This window comes from Halictus rubicundus, chromosome 6 (genome assembly GCF_050948215.1).
Source record: "Halictus rubicundus isolate RS-2024b chromosome 6, iyHalRubi1_principal, whole genome shotgun sequence".
In the NCBI taxonomy this organism is placed as follows: domain Eukaryota; kingdom Metazoa; phylum Arthropoda; class Insecta; order Hymenoptera; family Halictidae; genus Halictus; species Halictus rubicundus.
In genome coordinates this window covers 8,390,786-8,405,921 of record NC_135154.1, presented here as the reverse complement: position 1 = coordinate 8,405,921, position 15,136 = coordinate 8,390,786, and the positions used below count along the sequence as shown (strand labels likewise).

Below are 15,136 nucleotides of genomic sequence, written 5' to 3'. Positions count from 1 at the left end.
GCAGATGAGCAATTACACAAGTACGGAAGATAGCACGTAATATGAGAAGCAACCCAGTTGAAACACGTACCTCCTTTATTGTCGTAATTATTAGTGTATTTTCCCTTCCCTTTCAAGTAGCCCATTCACATGTTCATTCGTGGGTGGACTATATAAACCTGTTTATTTCTGTTTCTCATTCTTCTGTATCCCGCAGGAGCTCTCTGATAAACATCGTGCATAATGTTCTAAACGGTTCCCCTTCGTGAATTGTGTTCCGAAAGTGACAAAAGAGGAAGTGCTCGTCAGTTTTGAATTTTTGTCCGTTTTTTTTTTATTTTTTCGTGGTTTTCTTTTTTTCCTATTCAAATCTTTAGTGCGACCGACCGACCTTTTTGTGAAAAATGCGCAGCCTCTCTATAGTTTGGATAAGCTCGTTCTCCTTGCTCCTGATACGAACTGGTAGCGGCGGTAATTTGTACGAAAAAGCGCCGCACATTATCGTGCTTATGGTCGACGATTTGGTATGATTACAATATTGTTCGATAATTTACATAATACCGCTTGGCATTGATTTATTCAATTGGCTTGAATATTAGAAAATGTTTAAAACATACATTTTCACTGATATTGCATGAGCTACTGTAGGCAATGTGGAATTTTCAAATCCTTTACATTTTACTTTAATTTATATTTAAAATTTTTAATTACTTTACTTTTATATATAACATAAGTATATTTACAGTGAACTATTGCTTCGGAAAAAACTGTAAAAAAGTCCAAAGTCGAATCTTTGTTTTACCCGTTTCACATATGGACGACAAATGGATACAAATGTTTACACAAATGTTTATTAGAGCACAGATAAATTATTAATAATCTCTTAATTATCGACTTTGAATTGTGTTAATTTTTATCACATTTGCAACAGTTTGTTAAAGTAATTTTTTGTAGTTCAAGAAACTCTAATAAATTATTAGACTTTTACAATCCGACGTAAAAGAATTTTGCAGCTTGAGATTATGTTTCATCAATTTCTTTATTCTTATGAAACGTATGCGTGGTTTAGGGGGAAGTGCGTAGAAGAAACGGTAGGTAATGGTTCGTCAAACTGGGTTAAACTTTCGAAGATAATTATTTAAACGAACGTGCTGAATACATTTTTTTTAATCTTTCCACTATTTTAAATTTTACACATTTTCCTCGTAAATGCATAAAATCTGCGATCTGGTTATTATAAATTCCGATCAGCCTATGTTAGACGACTAACGCGAATGGTTTGTTAACATTAGCTGCTTCAATTTTCAATATTACACCAGAAACGATGTAAATGTAACGTGTGACCGTTCTCGAGTATTACTTTTGCCTGCCTACTTTGCTTAATTCGCTACGATTAATCTGTAGTATGGAAGCGTTTTGAATTAAAATTGCCCTCAGTTAAGACAATTATCGTAGCTCGAAAATTATCTACGCCTCCGCGATTAACAAGGATGCTAGTGTGCCGGCGTGAGTCATCTGTAACGCAACTGCAAAACAAAAATCGTGTTGTTACTTTTTATTGCGTAACGACCGTTTCGCTACGCATGCCAAGACAATGTTTGTTTTCTTTTTCAAAACAAAAAGTACAGTAGATATCGAACGCTGCGTTACAGGGTTGGAACGATGTTGGCTTTCATGGATCGAATCAGATACCAACCCCCAACATTGACGCTCTCGTATATAACGGGGTTATACTAAACAGACATTATGTTCTACCGTCCAGCACACCTTCTAGGGCTGCCTTTTTTACTGGACAGTACCCAATACGTTTTGGTACGTCCACCAATAAACGAATAATCATAGATTTTAAGTCGAATGAAAAAATATATATTGTTTCTACTCAAACAAATATAATTTATAACTTGCTAGTTAAAATTAGTCAAATTCTGAAAATACGACAACGTCTATTACATTTCTTTGCCTTCTATTCGATTTAAATGTTACTCAAAACTCTTTTAAAAACTATGAAAAACTGCTGGTTACAGGGATGCAGGGGGATGGAATTCATGGCGGCGAACCACGCGGCCTGCCTCTGGATATTAAAATCTTACCGGAATATTTACGAGGATTAGGATACACCACGAAATTAATTGGAAAATGGCACTTAGGGTTCCATACGCCTCAGTATACACCGCTGCATAGGGGTTTCGACTTCTTCCTTGGTTTCTACAATAGCTACATTAGCTATTACGATTACAGGTATTCGAATCAGGTGAGACGCACAAGTTCGAGCATTCCCCAAGACGCGATAACGAGGAAGAGGAAGAAGAAAAGAATGAATTTTTCTCGAAATATTGAGTTCGCGTTTTTCCAGAACATGAGCGGATACGATATGCACCGAGGAGACGATCCTGCTCACGGGATTAATCGTGAATACGCTACGAACTTATTCACCGAGGAAGCCGTTAAAGTGATCGAGAACCACGAACTTACAAGGCCCCTTTATCTTCACGTGTCTCACCTCGCGGTTCACGCTCCGTTGGAACAGCCCGCGGGAGATGACAACGATAGTGATTTCCGTCAAATTCGGGAACCGAATCGGCGTAAATATGCCAGTGAGTAAACCGACGTCAAACCTGTTTTACATCGCCTTCGAGATCTGGTAACTCGGCCTGGTGAAAATTGGAACGAAAGTCCGTTGCGTTTATAAATTAAAAATTAAGATGTATTTATCCATAGATTTATTCAATAACAGACTCTCCATTCTGTTCTATTACTTTTTCCCATTTCTGTGGTAATTATATGAATTTTTGTGTAATTTCAACGTCTATATGAGCTATCTAATATTTGGATTGCAATTAGAAATGGTATCGCAATTGGACGAGTCGGTCGCAAGAATTTTCCTAGCATTAGGCGAGAAGGGAATGCTCAAGGATTCGTTGATCTTGTTTCTCACCGATAACGGAGCTCCGTCGATCGGAAAACATCGAAATTGGGGTTCGAACTACCCCTTGAGAGGAGTAAGACTACAATAAAAATTAATAAACCTAACCAACTAACACGTTGACTGCCGAGCCATCCAAGGATCACTTGGAATTATGCGATCAGAATTGAAAATTAGTTATGGCCTTGCTAGATTGAGTGTGCCAAATTTGTAATCTGTAAAGTGCGAGCGGTTTAAAACAGTAGTTAACATCATAAATTGTAACTTCCCAGTTTTTGTTAAACCTCGATTTTATCTCATTTTTCTGATCGCCGAGTCGACGGTCAACGTGTTAACAAGGATTTAACACAAAAATTAACTATCTAAAACAATAGACTTTAGAATCACGCCTCAAGCTTTTAGCAACTGTTATACCAACGTAATTAATTTAGTTTCATGACATGCTTACGTTAGGTTTGCTCTTTCCCTATTCGTTGTACTTTCAGCATCACGCTCGGACAAACAAATTTCAGGTTTTTTTTAAACAGCTTCTCGTTGCCATTTCGTTTCAGACGAAATACACATTATACGAAGGAGGCGTGAGAGGCGTTGCGGCGATATGGTCGCCGAGGATACAAAAAGCGGCACGGGTTTCGAACCAATTGGTGCACATGACCGATTGGTTGCCGACACTTTATTCGGCAGCCGGCGGGGACCTGCAAGATCTCGGCGAGATCGACGGCATGGATCAATGGCAAATCATCAGCGAAGGATACGGCCGTGGCAGGGACACTCTCTTGTTAAACATCGACGAAGCTTTCAAAATCGAGGGGGCAATATACAGTCGGTTTAAACTGCTACGAGGTAAGCGTAATGTACAATTTGCAAGGCGCAGCCAGAGTCGCCAGATCAAGACTTGTTCCCCCACTCTAATTTCCCCTTCCACCGCGCTATTCCCCCATGCTTCCGCCCGGTCACGTGACGCGTTCCATCTCCGTCGTGCATACTCCGGTACTGGCGGAGAGGGGGTAACTTTTTCCCCTCAATGCTTGCACCCTCCCCTCATCTGGGAAGCCCGCAGCTCTGTGTATGCCCAAGGCAAGAAATTCATCGTCCTTGCGACGGACAATGGCGCGCGCCGATGCCCGCGGGTATAGCCGAGGGCAATGTGACGTCAGCGGGAAAAATATTGTCATGGGCTGAACCAGCGAAAGGGGGCGTGGTTCGTTTCCCGCCAAGTCGCTTATGCCCGAGGGGCAAAATTCTCTGCCCGCACGGGCGATAGCCGCACGGGACTGCTGTAGATTGCAGAACTGTTGGAATCGCTATACTAACGCAGAAGAGAGCTATCGCGACGGAAATGGAATTTGTCGGTTAATGGAACTAATTGATGGATTTTTGAATTGAATCGGGTTTCTTTCCACTTTTCGACACACTGTCAAATCGCAGAGCGGTCATACCTCTACTAAATTGCATGTAGCACGCATTAACATATCTGCAGCTCGATGTAAATTGGCAGAACAATACGTAAGAGCATAAAGAGGTGATTAGGTAAGCTATCAAGTTTTATCTGATAGCGTTGCAACAGTACTTACAGAGTTCGGTTTCTGTTTTATCACGTGAGAGCTTTAATTTCGCAGCGACGATGTACAATTTTGTGTTTGTGTATTTAACAAATAAGTCGGTGAGATCACGAGCTTAGAATAAGTGGACCACTCGATACAAGTCGCGGTATCTGGGAATTTTGTATAGAGCGAAACGAAACTGATTTATATCAAGCACAAAATGATAGTACGTTTGTAAAATAATACACATTTATTTAATTTCGTCTCCAACCTATGCATATCCGGTAATGCTTATTTAATAATAAATACATACCAGTTTATTTTGCAAAATTTACAATTTTTCTTGACTTCTAGATATTCAGCTTTAACTTATTCTCTCAGACGGTGACTTACGTCACGTTCAACATACACGACTTTATTTTGCATACACATATCGTCGAAATTTTAAAGAATATCTAAATTCACTGATGTCATGGTCGCATGCATAAAAGATAGAAGAAAATATGGACGTTCGGAAAGTCAAACGCTTTTATTTATTATGCGCGTGACGCTCTTCGAGATATCCAGTACGAGTACATCGCATAAATCAATTTTACGTACTAATTATTACGATATTAATCTGTAGAAAAAATAGGAGAAATGTTTTCCCCGACCATTCAGTTCTTAAAAGTCTGATATTGTTTATTGAACCAGTAGCCCTGAAAATGAAATCGAAATCGTTTATCTAATAAAAATGAAAAGTTCAAGTTCTCTTTTTAGATTGGCACAATTAATTTTCAAAACCGGACAAATTATTCCGTCACCTACTTACAGGTGACGTGGTCATCACGTTAGAACCAAATTATTGAAATTCTTTGATTTTTCTTGTTTCTAAGGTTCCATGGAAAATGGCTATTACGACGGATACTACGGCGATTCTGGCAGAACCGTAGACGTTGTGCCATACTCAGATATTGTAATGAGGAGTTCTATATCCGAGGTCATCACCCATCACTTGGGCGGCCCAGTAACACAACCGAGCACAATGTCGCAATTACGACAGGACGCGACGACACCTAATTGTCGTCCAAACATGACGTACTTCCGCCGATACCCGTTCACCACATGCAACGTCACGGAATGCTTGTTTGATATAGTAAACGATCCATGCGAAACGAAAAACATTGCCGAAGCGTACCCACGGGTAAGCCCCATTTTCAGTTGCCACCATGTATATAATTATATTAATCTCTTGATATAAAAATAGCAGGGCTACTTAGAGAAATTATAAATTAAATTTTTATTCATTTATTTGCTTTAACCTCTTAAGCACTGTACGCCACTATAATGGCTTCCGTGGGGAGCATCAGTTTGAGCGGTAACGCCACTATAGTGGCTTTTGTGCCATCCGTAGCCAGACGCGCCGTCCCTGGGAGACAGAGTTGCGGACGAGCGCGCCGTGCTTTAAGAGGTTAAACCATATAAGGAATTTCAATAACCGTGAATTTAAGAGTATGATAAATGATGAAAGAGATTCCTTGCAACGAAAACAAATTGCAAACAATTTTTATTTCGCCCGAAGGTGGGCAAATTATGACAAACAGATTTATGATTCACAGATTGCGCAGGACTTGGACCTTTACTTGGAGAAATACGGTCGCATTTTAGTGAGACAAACGAAAGTACCTGTCGATTGGTTAGCTGATCCTAGGAGGAGGAACGATACCTGGGAACCGTGGATGAAATCGGGAGCCGCGGTATACGTTCCGAACGCCGCAGCCATGCTTGGCAATTTAGTCTGTTACTTTCATCTATTGTTCATCCTTGTTTCGATTTTGTTGAACACCGGCGTTTGAACGCGTCATAGTCATTCTCGTAGCGAAACCGTTGCAAATCTTACGTTAGAAGAAATATCGAGGATTAATTTATTTTACGACAAAACTGTACGAAGTTGTATGTATAAAACGAAGTATAATTGAACTTTATACCTGGATCGTGAGTGCAACTAAAAAATTAAACATTCAGAAACTCCGATATGTCATTTATTTCTATTTCCAAGGACATGAAAATTATAATGTTTAGAGTCGCTTTTTAACAATACGATGGATTATATAAACGTGTACAAGTACAATACAGTCTTACTTAAGCGATAAGTATGATTACAAGTACCAGGCGAAACGAATGTTTCATTTTAAGTATCAAAAAGCGATGGAGTAAGTTATGCCAGCATTATCGATGTATTAAAAATCTTTTTATACGCATGTGCGTATACGTATGTATTTATTTTGTTTTATTTATTGTTCAATGAAGAAACATTAAGCCAACGAATCCAACGGCGAAGTCCTGAAAAACGACAAATATGTAACTATAATTTAGTATGGATTATCAATAAATTAGACTGTTCACGAAAGTATTCTGTTAAATATAAATGTTACCAGCCAATGTAACAAACTTCGAACACTTCAGCTTTATGTCAACTGCTTCGTGTAAATTTCTGGGAAATGTTCCTTATCTACAATAGGTTTTCATTATACTCTACAATACTGGGAATTTTAATTAAAATCAGAATTTTTTGGGCTGAGATCATTTTTTTTTTAAGACTAGGTTATAGCAATCGTTATCTCACACATAAATATTGACTTTGCTATTAACGAAACGGATTACGTCGATATCGCCGATATAATTAAGCACAGGTTTACTAGAAAGATATCGTTTCATATCAATACGATTTGTCACTGTTGTCACTCGCTCATTAAACCCTATATTAACGGATTTGCGAATACTCTCTAAGTTTCTCATACTGTACTAACTGTCGCGGCGCAGCACGGATTTAATACGCTATGCCAGTGACGAGCAACCCGCGGACTGCAGTTATACTAATTTATTATTTATACTCATCAAGTAATTTTAGTTTGTGGTATGTATTTGTTGTTTCTTACATAGATTTACAATAAAATGTTTTCTTTTTTCGTTTAATCTATTACTTTTTATTGTTAGATATTGTAAAAATATTTCCAATAAAAGTTACTCAGTATTCGGCTAACAATAAATTATGTTGATGGAAATTTGCATGAAAGTTTTCATTCGATAAAAAATAAAGGTGACCACAATATTTGTTGTGAAATCATATAATTTTTTTATGCAAATCAATGCATCTTTGCATTCTTCTCAAAATGGTACCCAAACGAATGCTTCCCAAAAAGGTACTTATGTCGAAAATTGATTAGTTCAGAAGTTATGATTTTTGTCCCGAAAGCCCACTGCGCTATGCTATCGTGTGTCCTTCTAAATTCATAATTTTCACCGATCCCACCGGAATTCCGATCAATACTATTCACCGCGATACAAGAATCTCGAAATCCAAGTGGAAGACCTAATCTTATCAGTTATATTATCAATATATTCCTGCGTTTGTTTTATCGGTTGCTACCATTAACTATTTTTATACAGGGTGTAACACTTGTATCGACCGTGTAAATGATTCCCACTGCTATTGGAATACCGAGCAATTTATACGGTTCAAGGACACAATCCATTCAAGGTTGACTAGAACGTTACTCCAAGATCGTCGACATTTCTTGCATATTGACATCGACTTTTTGCGATATCGTCGACATCAAGGCCAGCACAAGGACTTATGACACCATGACCTTGAAATGACCTTGATCTATAAAATTCACGATCTGTAACAATTCAGTCGTTCTTTCGTTTTACGTCTGTCGTGTAAGTGTAGTTGTTAATTTATTTTATGTGATCAATTAAAAAATTCACATTGTTAATTCACACTGTTCTGCAAAATTATGCAATACTTATTGTATGCAATGCATTCATGAATTCACGTTGCGAATATTTTTTGTCGAATACTTTTTCCTTTCGACGTAATGCATTACAAGTTCCTCGCATTAATACTTGCTTAACCTTCTGTTTAAAATTAGAAACGAACGATGTTCATTGAAAGCAAACGCGTGCAAAGTCCTCAACTATTAAACTCAGCTTGTGCAAACAAGAGTAAATGCATTATAGCTGTTCTCTTTCTAAACGAGATCGGAAAAATAGTTATTGTTCGCTAACATATTGTTGTATGAAGTATTTACATGTTTCTTTCCTTTTTTCTTTTCTATTTATTTGTGGAAAAATATACGTGTCTATGGAAAGTGCGCAGCACGCTATTACGATAATGAATTATGGTTGCAGTTGCGCAACGTCTGTGTATTCTTGTTCGAATATTTGGATTATTTGCAGAAGTTTAGCACACAGCTTTTTTGTTTATTCGTGACAGAAAACATGTGCTCGAATTCTATTAATAAAAAAAAAAAATAACATTGTAAAATTTATTGTTAAAATTTGAAACGTTTTCTTGCTGAGAAATGAGTATTGTGTTCTTTTAATCTCGTTATGGAAAAAGGAATCTCCATAAATACGTCATTGCGATCTTAACAATCGTAAATTAAAAGATTTCGAATCCGCCATTTTAACGGGTCCCGCAGTATTAGTCTTACAAACAGTTGAAACAAATATAGAAACATAATAATTTATTATTTTATACAACATATGAAATACGAATGCTGTTGGAAATGTTAAGAATCGTTAAGGATAATGCAAATCGTGTCGAGTAAATCAATTACTTCGTCCGACGATTACTTAGTGCGTGTTTAATGTTGAGACAATTGGATCAAGACCACCGCAATGCCCTAATACTTTCGCTGCTGGATGTATAAAGCCAGTAAAGTTTGGTTACTCGTTACAGTAGCGTTCTTGACGCAAAACTGTTATTATCGAGTGCAGATTTCTTATCAACAAGAAAAACGTGCAAGAACTATTGCTACGTGTGCCTGTGCCCGTGGAAATGTTTATTGCGTCATTCGTTTGTTTCCCCGAAATGCCAGTCCATTAGTGGCCTAATTTTTCGTGAAGTAATTCGCGCACCAACGTTGTTCTCTGTCTACGAAAAACTCATTGAACACAGTTAAAGTGAAGCAACCGCCGCACGTGATCGAGTTAGAAAGTAGCCATGTCAGAAGCGAAGAAGCGTGCAGTATATTTGTTATTGTCTATGGTGCTTCTATCAGGATGTCTCTACCTTGCACTGTCAGAAGAACATCGACAAGCGGACCCACAACGGCCGAATATAATTGTTATTATGGCGGATGACCTGGTAAGGCTGTAAATTTTATTAAACAAAAAAAAAACAGTGAGGAAACTATAGAGTTTTGTACAATATAAATTTTTCTATCGCGAGTAGCAAATTTGGTTCTGCTCTTGATAACATCAGCAGGATAAAAATAAGATAGTTTTATAATAACAACAATATTTCGTCTATTCGTTTTTCTTCTAAATACACAAAATCGGATCGGTATAATATTCGTTGAAAATGATACTGATCGTCATACTGATTACTAGACTGTGGATTTTGTGCATTTATGACGAAAATGAATAATTGAAATTCTAAACAGTGAAGACATCAGAGAAAGAATTTATGAATAATGCTACACCGTTCGAGACTCGCTAAAATTTTTTCAAAGAAAAATTTTATTTTTACATTGATGTTACAATATTTAATAATTGTTCGTGTAAATGAATGAAATACCAAACTGTGAATACATTGGAAAGAGAATTTAATAATAACGTTGCACCGTTCGAGGCTAACTGAAATGATTAGAAATATATTTATTATTTAAAGAAAAATGTCGTGCTGTTTACGTTTATGATATAATCATTGCTGAATGTTTCGAATGTTTGTTCGTTAAGGGATGGAATGACGTAAGTTTTCATGGTGCAGATGAAATACCAACGCCGAACATCGACGCTCTCGCTTACAATGGTGTGATATTGCAAAGTCACTATGTCTTGCCGATATGCACGCCATCAAGGACAGCTTTCCTCACAGGACGTTATCCTATTCGCTCAGGTACTTTGTTCTACTAGCATAGGTACTGTACTATAGGAGCTACGAGCGAGCGTTCGCCGTGACATTCCCGTTTACACATTTTTCTCAGCCGCATTAACAGCAACCGGACCACAAGCCGACCTTTGTGTGCGGATAAAGGCGATTCAGTGTGTTCGATATAGACCACCATAAAGGGTAACCGAGCGTACGGGGTGCGGCCGAAAGTACGCCCCTGGGAAAAATTATTCGATCGAACAAATCAAGCTTTCTCAAGTATATTTCATGCATAACATTTCTTCGTGAACGATTCGTGACGTCAATGTGTCACGTACGGTCTGTTTTTTCCATTAATTTTTTAAACAGGTGAGACTTATCTTGCATCGCTCGACATCTGTACAATGAAAATATTCAAGGATGCGACTACACAATCTTTCAGGTCGTACAAAGTCACGTATTATGGAACTTGGTTACATTTAAAAATATTCTATTTGTCAACGGAGGATGTATTTTTAGTTGTTCCTTCCATTCCCGACCCACAAAAGTTGCTACTGTTATTATTAGTTGTTGTTATCGTCATTCTATCGTTTATAGGAATTTGTAAAACGTTTTCCTCTTACATTTTGGCTGAAATCATGCCAGAAAGTTTTTGAGCGAACGCGAAATTACTTGCAAACAATTGGACCTCGAACAGAGAAAATAATACGAGGTGTAAATAATAAAGAACAGTTGACAAATTGTTGCTAGACTGCGATGTTTTGTGCAGAATGAAAATTTTGTAAGTTCATTCTGAGAAACAGAAATTCAATAAAAATATACCCTTATATTCTTTAAATGTCTTTACAGTTTGGTATTTTACTGGTTTGGTTTTGCTTTAGATCGCTTTTTCTCTTCTCAAATGACGTTGACTTTTTCCAAAAACAATTTTAGACGATTCCCGTATTTTGTCCTGACATTAAAAATAAATTTTTAGTGTATGACACGTGTTGTTTATTGTAGGTATGCAAGGATATCCCCTGAAGGCAGGCGAGTCTCGCGGGATACCATTAAACAATACTCTTCTACCGGAGTATTTGCGAAAATTAGGGTACAGCACTCATCTAGTAGGGAAGTGGCATGTGGGCTACTATAGTGATTATCACACACCAGCGAATCGTGGGTTTAACACCTTCTTTGGATACTACAATGGATATGTTACCTATTTTAATCATACAATTGTACAAGCCGTGAGTCCTCTCAAATATTAATTTTGAAGAAAATTCGTTTGGGTTAAACTTTACCTCAGGAAACCAAAAATTTTTAACTTTTTTTAATGTAACCCTGTAGATTTTGGCGAGAAAATCCCGAAAATCCAAGCTTTAATGTTAGGAATTCACTGGTTCAAAAGTTATGCGTGTTTAAAGTTCAGTGATTTTAAGCGTTTTTGACAGGTAAGGGCGCTGCGATGTTGGTATGTACTTGTGTAACGAGCGGAGCCGCTAGGTGGCAGCACATGGACGATATCTGACTACATACCAATATGGCGGCGCCCTTACCTGTCAAAAACGCTTAAAATCGCTGAACTTTAAACACGCATAACTTTTGAACCAGTGAATTCCTAACATTAAAGCTTGGATTTCGGGATTTTCTCGCCAAAATCTACAGGGTTACATTTAAAAAAGTTAAAAATTTTTGGTTTCCTGTCAAAAACTTTTACAATAACTTTTGAACTACTGATCTCCTAGGAATAAAACTTGGATTTTCTGCATCTTCTCGCCAAAATCTACAGAATTACATTTAAGAAAGTTAAACATTTCTGGTTTCCTCAAGTAAAGTATAGACTTCAATTGAAGAGATGTCTGTTTTTAGAATCACACGGGATACGATTTGCATTACGACATTCCTGGAAGACTATCAGTGGATCACACTGATCAATACATGACCGATCTTATAACAGAACGTGCTGAAACCATAATTTCGAAACACAATCGCAAGAAACCACTTTATCTACAACTCTCTCATGCGGCCGTCCATTCTTCCGACTCTAAGGACGTGATGGAAGTTCGTGACGTGAAAGAAGTGAACGCGAGCTTAGGCTACATCAAAGATTTCAAGAGAAGAAAATTTGCAGGTGTACAATATAATAGTTTTGTAGACATTTTATTTAACTATAATCTATAATTAATAAAATAGAATATTGAACATTACCATTAATATAATTATTTTCAATATTGTATTTAATATTTAATTTTCATTTAATTCTAATATAATCGTTATATTAAACGTAATGTAATATTCTTCTTTCAGGTGTACTTACAGCTTTAGACGAATCTGTCGGTAAAGTAGTGAAGGCGTTGAATGATGCAAAAATGTTGAACAATTCTATCATAGTCTTCATGTCTGACAATGGGGCACAGACTGTAGGTCTCTTGGAGAACTATGGATCAAATTATCCTTTACGAGGGGTAATTCAATTGTATTCAGCCCATTGGATTTCAATTTAATATTGACTAAATAAATCGGGTTATTTACGAACATTTTATATGATGATTTCCAGTTGAAGTTCACACTGTTTGAGGGTGGAATTCGCGGCACAGCATGCGTTTACTCGCCGTTAATTAAAAGGTCCTCCAGAGTTGCTGATCATTTGATGCACATAGTGGACTGGTTGCCAACTTTCTACACCGCTGCAGGTGGCAATTTAGAAGATCTAGAAGAGAATCTTGATGGCGTCGATCAATGGTCCACGCTTGTTTATGAAAAAGAAAGCAAACGGACAGACGCACTGTTGAACATCGATCCGGTGGAAAATACTTCTGCAGCTATAATCGGAAAATACAAACTGATAAATGGTAATTACGTTGCGTGCTTTAATTTATAGTTTACGCTTAATGTAACTTTGATGTAGGTGCAAGTCGTGAATATAACGATTATTACGGTGACTCTGGTACGGAAAAATCGTATCCAAAGTATAACGCGTCGAGCGTTTTAAAATCGCTTGCGGGCTCCGCGATTATGGAAGTATCGCAGTCTAACTTGAATACTGAGGATGTAATCAAGCTCCGGGAAGAAGCAAGAGTACTATGCGAACATGTTACGAAGTATCCAAAGTGTCTGGATAGGTGTTTGTTTGACGTGCATAGTGATCCTTGCGAAACTACAGATCTGTCTTCTATTTATCCAAAGGTACGAACATATTTCTTTAAATATCGAAAATATTTGGAAAAATGACTAGAAAAAGAAATTAACGGGAATAGTAGAAAAAAAAAAATAGAAAACCGTGAAAACATTAAAAGGATTAACGACTATTGTTATATTCTTCTAATCTTAAAATCATTAAAGGAAGAGATAAATATTTACTGAACTTCTGTTTAATTATTACACGTTTGATGATTATATTATTCGTTTCTAAAGAATTATTTTATTTAAAGATCGTCAACGACCTCAATGACTACATTGAAGCTTATACGAAAGTTATGGTACCTCCAGCGATAATGCCAGTGGATCCAAATTCCTTCCCTGAGCATTTCAATGGGACGTGGATGCCTTGGATAGTATTGCCGGATGGTTATGGCTCGTTGGAACATTACTTCAACCCGTTGTCATAAACAAACACCTGTTTAATCATTCTTGTACATCCAACAATCAAAGTATCAATTCATTGTTAAGATATTTAAATCAGTACCATACTCACTGTCAAAGCGGAATAATTTTTATTTTTGTGTCATATTGTCGAAATTGTCTTTTTGATTAATGAAATAGAAAGTATCGGAACAAAGCAAGGCGTTGTTTAAATAACACATTTCTCAGTTATGGGTATGCAATTTTTTTTTAAACAATAAAATTTAAAAGTTTATGCAACGTTCACGTGAACGATGTCTCGAACTGAAAAATACTAGATTCGGGATTTTATGCGTCTATAATAGCAATTACTGAATATAGTGCAAATCATTACTGCCAACTTGTTAAAATTACTAGAGGAAGGAAGTTGCGATCGATGCAGACAATTTTTATTTCGCATAATAAATGCTTTTCAATTTTGTCATGCACTGACGAACTTTGCGCTTTTGTTCATAAGCGAGCGGCGCTGGTAAGAAGTTCACAAAAAGGGTTTACGGAGGAAGGGAGCCAAGTCTCCTTTTTTTCGTGACGTTATCATTTACAAATTATGCAGATAAGACACTGATGTGGCAGAGTAGGTTGATGTGTATTTAATTGCATGATATCAGATTGATTAATCTGCGTGTTCACGTGGATATGCAGTTTGCAACTTCTTCGATCCGACTGGCAAAACAGTGCAACTGTTATTATTGTTACTTATTAAACAAGTACTGTTATTAAATATTCTCCGACAGACTCTCTGCTCAAATATGTAAGTAATTCATTTCGAGTAGTACTCACTTCTTAACAACAACAAATTTTACTCTTATTTTGCTTGAGCTACAGAAATTATTAAATAATCTGTAACATTTAAAGTATGATATCCTGACATAATTCTTCCTTGAACTATAAATCGTCATTATTGATATAAAGATAATAATGAAGTTGATACGTAAAATAAAGTTAATAAAATACAGGATGAATTGAGTTGATCAATAACAGTAAATTAATAGTAAATTTATAATATTGGAGGATGTAATTAACGATCAAGAATTTAAATTTGAGTTTCAGAAATCTTAAAATTGTGAATGCATAAAATCAGATCATTAATATTGAAATTTCTAAAATTAACAGGAGATTTATAACTAAAAATTAATAAAATATATTCGAGATATAACAGATCCTAAAAGTGATGGTAGAAAATGTCCTGTTGATGTAGCAGCTAATGTAAGATGCACGCAAATTACA

General features: G+C 36.8%; 2 protein-coding genes across 2 annotated transcripts; both read left to right on the top strand.

Annotated features, from left to right (window-relative positions):
• Positions 1–151: 151 nt before the first annotated feature.
• LOC143355179 (arylsulfatase B) lies at positions 152–6,835 on the top strand. Its single transcript, XM_076789777.1, has 8 exons — positions 152–503; positions 1,632–1,791; positions 2,004–2,230; positions 2,333–2,573; positions 2,821–2,978; positions 3,454–3,745; positions 5,322–5,629; positions 6,045–6,835. The coding sequence occupies exons 1-8, from the start codon at positions 384–386 to the stop codon at positions 6,279–6,281; spliced, it is 1,743 nt and encodes a 580-aa protein (XP_076645892.1). The 5' UTR covers positions 152–383; the 3' UTR covers positions 6,282–6,835.
• A 1,720-nt stretch (positions 6,836–8,555) lies between these two features.
• LOC143355175 (arylsulfatase B) lies at positions 8,556–14,066 on the top strand. The gene is made up of 8 exons (XM_076789770.1): positions 8,556–9,580; positions 10,174–10,333; positions 11,309–11,535; positions 12,158–12,419; positions 12,596–12,753; positions 12,846–13,140; positions 13,197–13,474; positions 13,720–14,066. The coding sequence occupies exons 1-8, from the start codon at positions 9,437–9,439 to the stop codon at positions 13,894–13,896; spliced, it is 1,701 nt and encodes a 566-aa protein (XP_076645885.1). The 5' UTR covers positions 8,556–9,436; the 3' UTR covers positions 13,897–14,066.
• Positions 14,067–15,136: the final 1,070 nt, after the last annotated feature.

Excerpts from the sequence above, each read along its gene's own strand:
- LOC143355179 (XM_076789777.1), top strand. The coding sequence starts at position 384 with ATGCGCAGCCTCTCTATAGTTTGGATAAGCTCGTTCTCCTTGCTCCTG. Across the intron at positions 2,979-3,453 it reads CGAACTACCCCTTGAGAGGA|ACGAAATACACATTATACGA; the intron begins GTAAGACTACAA and ends ATTTCGTTTCAG. Across the intron at positions 5,630-6,044 it reads TTGCCGAAGCGTACCCACGG|ATTGCGCAGGACTTGGACCT; the intron begins GTAAGCCCCATT and ends TATGATTCACAG.
- LOC143355175 (XM_076789770.1), top strand. The coding sequence starts at position 9,437 with ATGTCAGAAGCGAAGAAGCGTGCAGTATATTTGTTATTGTCTATGGTG. Across the intron at positions 11,536-12,157 it reads ATCATACAATTGTACAAGCC|AATCACACGGGATACGATTT; the intron begins GTGAGTCCTCTC and ends GTCTGTTTTTAG. Across the intron at positions 13,141-13,196 it reads AAAATACAAACTGATAAATG|GTGCAAGTCGTGAATATAAC; the intron begins GTAATTACGTTG and ends ACTTTGATGTAG.